The 5,652-nt window shown below is 36.4% G+C and overlaps 1 protein-coding gene across 1 annotated transcript; it reads right to left on the bottom strand.

Moving 5' to 3' along the window:
- Positions 1 to 570: 570 nt before the first annotated feature.
- LOC149202339 (G2/mitotic-specific cyclin-1-like) lies at positions 571 to 4,104 on the bottom strand. Its single transcript, XM_089401559.1, has 7 exons — positions 3,985 to 4,104; positions 3,801 to 3,890; positions 3,532 to 3,693; positions 1,764 to 1,856; positions 1,581 to 1,670; positions 1,320 to 1,466; positions 571 to 675 (listed from the first exon to the last, which is right to left on the bottom strand). Exons 1-7 carry the CDS (start codon positions 4,102 to 4,104, stop codon positions 571 to 573), a joined length of 807 nt encoding a protein of 268 aa, XP_089257685.1.
- Between the last annotated feature and the right edge of the window lie 1,548 nt (positions 4,105 to 5,652).

The raw sequence follows: 5,652 nt of genomic DNA, 5'->3' as shown, positions 1-5,652 counted from the left end.
AAAATATATGCAACAAAGCTTCATTTTAGAACATGTAGGCCACCTTCAATTAGACTCCAAAAGTAAATCTGGTGCACATATTCATCAGTTGTTGGAACTACAATTGTCTTCAGCAGATAACTTGGCAGGGCTTAAAAAAGCAACATAGCCAAAAAATGGATCTGAATACTTCTTATGAACAACTCTCAGCTTATTTCCTCCCACATTTAGGAACAATGCACATAAATTTTATTACCTCAATGTACAGAGTTAACAAAATCTGCGTACGCCTCCAAACGCTTAGTATGCGCATTAGTATTAGATAAAGATTCAATTCAGACAGGGTGTTAGTAGCTGAGTTCCAACATATAGTTGATCAAGACACAATGTTTTGGCCATAGCTCATCAACAATGCCTGCCTGTAATTGATGAAAAAATCTAAAATGTCCAGGAGTAGGATTTCTTTAGAAGGGTAAAATCACTAAAAGCATGATGCTTTAAAAATTTTAAGGCTTACTTCAGGTCTACTTCAGAGTAGCCTCTATGAAGGGTAAGTGTTTTGTTCCAACATGGATCCTTCCTCAAAGTGCATCAAGCAGTGTAGACAGCAGCAGCAGCAAGCATTGATGGACTGTACTTGCTCATTATGTACTGAAGGAAACATAGTTCAACCAAGAAGAATGCCAAATTTTCCATCTGAATAATAGACAGTACAACTTGTCAGTACAGCAGGGTATTATTAGGAATACAATGAAGAAAAGTAATTTAAAACATGAATGCTAGATTTTATGAGGCATTTTCGAAAGTAGATTTGATCAATGCCACACAGGTTGCTTTCAACAATATAAAAAGTGGTGTCATTCAAAACTTTAACACTTTGTTGGAATCAGCTGCCTTTAGAAAACTGAGGAGGAATACATATGGAGTGGGAATTGTAAGCTTGAAGTTCAGTTGCTTTAATATCGTAGATTCCTGCGAAGAGTTATTATCAATTGATCAGTGAATCTGAATGTTTGGAGACTATGTTGCAATCAATGACAAAGAATTATCAGTTAGAGCTAATTACCATGGCCACTATATGTTATGACATGCATTCATTTGGGAAGATGCGGATGAAGTCATTGACCTGTAGCCAAGTATAAGCCAACTCTTATCAATATTGTGTTACCTATTATAATATAATTTTTGTGCTGATTCCAGCATAAAGCATAATCTTCTGTACGAGTAGATATTGTTGGTGTATGTACTTTTATACAGCCAACAAAGTTTTCTTTTAATTAGATATGTACACATCCTTTCTTACAGATGTCAATAAGTCATCCTACATGTGGAGGACAGACTTCTTCATATTTGCTAGCTATAAACATTGCAGTGATAGCAAGTAATGACAAATTCTTCCTTGCAATACTCTGAATAGAAAGGTATCTGTCAATGATGTTCACAGTGAGATACAACGTCTCTAGCATTAATTCCAATTCCAGATGCACCTGAAAATTTTAAGATTTTGATGTCAGGCCTAAGAGATAGACCATATAAATCTCTTTTAGATCTAAGTTTGACAGCAAATGGAAGTTGGAACTAGCATAGGAACAAAGTTGTACCTCCACCAACCAATCAATCACGACTGCCCTCATCTTTGCATTGATTTTAACCTGGTTTCTCATATAATTTGGAGGTACGCAACTCACGTCCTGGGCATACATGAATGCCAAATTTTAGTTAAGGAAAATAAAACTTTACCTTCACCCTAACAAGAAACTACAATCATTGACAGAGAAGCATACCTCAATTGTCTTGTAGAATTTGTATATATCTTCAACGTATTCAACAACTGCCAATTGGTTTTCAATGTTTCCATCATCAATGCTAGGAAGCACCTAATGGGAATCCCTGAATGCATCCTGAAATACATTAATCAAGATTATTAATCATTTTCAACTGACTTACATCATAAATAAACACAACACTAACTTGAGGCTATCAAGATAACTAATCATTTTCATCCAACTTACAACATGACTAAACACAAAGCTATCTTAAGGTTATAAAACTTGCTATTAATTTGGAGTGCACATGGATACTCTTTGGTTTGTGTATATTTGTTGAACAAGAACAAGAAAAATATAAGAGAGTGACATAGACCTCACTTCGAGATGTTAGCATTGCAGTCTTTGGGTTGTGTATATTTGTTGAACAAGAACAAGAAAAGTATAAGAGAGTGACACAGACCTCACTTTGAGATGTTAGCATTGCAGTCAATGATGGTGCAGTGTGTTTCCCTGCTTTCAGTTGACTAGGTCTTTCTAATCCCCCTTCTTGTGCACTTGAGTCGATGTTATCACTAATACAAATGACATCGTCATTGCTGGTGGTGCAACTGTCATCATTGGGTAAGTTGGCAAGGCATAAAAAAGAAACATAGCCATGACATGGATCTGAATACTTCTCATGAACATATCTCAGCTCATTTCTTCCTGCACTTAAGTGGAAGTCAACCATGAAGTTTGCACATTCCCTGGAACAAGTAAATCAAATGTTATTCCTTAACAACGTATAGGGTTAACTAAATGTGCACACACCCCAGACAGTTTGATGTGCACATTTTTCAATCTTTCCCATATGTAGAATTAGATACAATTCCAGACAGGTTGCCAGTGAATTAGTGCTGTAGCAGGTCCACTAGGTTTTGGATATATAATCTACAGATTGCATAATTCATGGAAATTCCTAAGATATTTAGGAGTAAGTATCCTTTGGAAGGTTAAGCTCATTAAAAGCATGGTGCCTTGAGAACTAGAAGACTTATTTTAGATATTCTTTTGAGTAGCCTATGTGAAGAGCAAGTGTTTTACTCCAACATGGATCCTTCTTCAAAGTGCATTGAGCAGTGTAGATACCAGCAGCAGCAAGGATTGATGGACTGTATTTGATCATTTTGTAATGAAGCAAACACAGCTCAACCAAGTAAAATGCTAGATTTTCTATTTGAACCATGCCATAATACATTTTAATTTTTAACAGTTAAGGAGAGGATTATTAGGAAATACAATGAAGAAAAGACATTTAAACCAAAATATCAATTTTCTAGAAGCATTTTGAAAGTCAATTTGATCAATACATCAGAAGATTATTCTGACAATACAAAAGAAACAGTGGAGTTCATCACTTTACCACTCTGTGAGGACCAACTGCCTTGAGAAACCTAACAAGGAATACATATGGAGTGGGAATGGTAAGATTGAATTCCAATTGATTTAATATTGTATGCTCCTAACAAGTATCATTATCAATGTATCACTCACATTGAATCTTTAAAATCTATTGTAATTATATGAAACAGAAAGATATCAGCTAGAGATAATTACCATGGCTACTATCATTTTGGATGTGTATTGGTATCCTAAGATGCAGATCAATTCATTGACCTGTAACCAAATATGAATTGATTCTTCTTATGTCAATATTCAACAGCCAACCAGGTATTCTATCAATAAGATATATGCAAAAGGTTTCCTTACAGTCATGCTTATGGATGTCAGTAAGTCATCCTACCTGAGGAGTGCAGGTATCTTGAAATTTGCAAGCTATAAACATCGCAACGATACCCACTAATTGTAATTCCCACTTCCTAGCAATATAAATAGAAAGGTATCTATCCATAATGTTTATAGTGAGATACAATGTTTCTGGCATTAGTTCACATTTGTGATGAACCTGCAAAATTTAATATTTCGAGGTAAAGCCTAAGAAATTGCCCACATAAAGTTCTTCTAGATCCAACAATGGCAGCAAACGAAGTTAGGATAGGAACTAATTTGTACCTGTATCAACCAATCAATCAGGGTTGCCCTCATTGTCTCATTGATTTCATCCTGCCTTTTCATATAATCTAGAGGTACACGGCTCATGTTCTGGACATACAAGACTGCCAATGATTACTAAACGAAAATTAAAAATTTACCTTCACATTCACACAAATCTCCAATCATTGATAGAGAAACATACCTCAATCTTCTGATAGGACTTGTATATGTCTCCAACATATTCCACAACTGCCAATTGGTTTCTGAGGTCTCCATCATCAATGCTTGGGAGAACCTCTTGAATGTCTTGAAATACCCCCATCAAAATTATTAATCATTTTTAACCAAACTATATAATAGATAAACAGAAATCAATCTTACAGCTATAAAACCTCTTAGTAAGTGAGTGTGGATGTGGGTACCTTTGGCTAATATATATTTGGATTTGAGCTAGTACATAAAACAAGAAAAGTATCAGAAAACTAATAAACTTAATCAATAAGACAGACCTCACTTCGAGTTGTTAGCACCGCAGTCTGTGACTGTGCTATGGGTTTCATTGCTTTGAGTTGGCTAGATGTTTGTAATCCCCCATCTTGTGCACTTGAGTCTACGCTATCACCGATAGAAACTACATTATTCTTCTTTCTAGCAGTGTCATTCTCAGCCTTCCTTCTGACAATCCGCCTCTATTTGTTTCCCTGGACTGCCTTTGCCTCTGCTTTGGCTCCTGCCTTAACAACAATATCATCTGCTTGGAATTGCTGGAATCAAAATGGGAAAATTAAAGAGTGAGATTCCATGCTTGGGCTCACAGAAAATAGAGAACAGAATGAGTCCCGTGAAATGAAAACAAAGAGCAACAAATTAAACATGCCCAAAAAAACAAAATACTAGGCAGGAAGATCGAAAAAGCATGTGGCTGAACACAGAGGTTTTGCCTGGTTGCTAGTTCAATTCCCTAGGAGATTGTCCTTTATAAACAATAGACCCAGTTCTTTACAAAAAAAATAATTCAACTTGCTTAATTGACTCTGATTAAACTTACCTGAGTGCTGGGTTTGGCTCCCTTGTTGGCATTGACAACCAAGTTTACTCTAGACCTCCTGAAACAGTAGTCAATCCAATAGTGTAGGACTTGACATTGGAAGCAGAGGCCACCAAATAGAAGGAAACAAAATCCCAGTAGCAGATTGATTCAATTTATACATCTAAAGGATAATAAATAACATAAAACAACATACTCCATCACCACATCTTTGTTGATATTGCATTTGGGGTTTCGAGCTCCCCCCACATTGCCGATGTCTCCTAACGCCTTCCTATTATTGTTGCCTTGCTATGCTTTTTGATTGGGTGCAACCATTCCAAGGCCTGCCATTTTGCGCGCACATGATTTCATGGAAAAACAAAGTTAAAAATCAGCTTAAAATGCAGTTTTTCTATGGGTCTTCAAAACATGGGCTTCAACCCTTCATATTCTCTGCATCTAGGCTTGGATTAGCCAGGCAAATATTTCCTATATCAATTACTGACAAAATTCAGAAAATTTACTTAAAGAAACTCAAAAAGAGGAAATAGAGGAGGTCATGAAGGATCCCCAAAATGAGAAGGAGCAAGGGCTAGAGCCAAAGGAAGATCTAGTTGAAGAGATTCCCTGTCTAGCAAAAGAAAAGTAAGTAAGCAAAAAAGGGGAAGAGGCAACTACAAGGACCCTATCTTGTGTGCAAGCTTTCTGACAAAAAGCAGACCCATCCAACTCTCCGAGTCTCCGCCACTTATAAGAGGACAAAAGTTGGAGAAGGTGTTGTGGGAAAAAGAAGCGGACAAAAATAAAGCTAGGGGATCTCAATCCCTACTAGAAAAATAT

Source organism: Pinus tabuliformis, chromosome 2_1, assembly GCF_031772625.1.
Source record: "Pinus tabuliformis cultivar Carrire ecotype Pingquan chromosome 2_1, CPIR1, whole genome shotgun sequence".
NCBI lineage: Eukaryota > Viridiplantae > Streptophyta > Pinopsida > Pinales > Pinaceae > Pinus > Pinus tabuliformis.
The sequence above is the reverse complement of the archived record's forward strand: the minus strand, read 5'-3'. Positions and strand labels throughout refer to the sequence as shown.

Bases quoted from the DNA above. Each gene is read 5' to 3' on its own strand.
- LOC149202339 (XM_089401559.1), bottom strand. From the start codon at position 4,104: ATGGGGGTATTTCAAGACATTCAAGAGGTTCTCCCAAGCATTGATGAT. The intron at 3,891-3,984 runs GTATGTTTCTCT...TTGTATGTCCAG, and splicing joins AGTCCTATCAGAAGATTGAG to AACATGAGCCGTGTACCTCT. The intron at 676-1,319 runs GTCTGTCCTCCA...TCTATTATTCAG, and splicing joins TAGCTAGCAAATATGAAGAA to ATGGAAAATTTGGCATTCTT.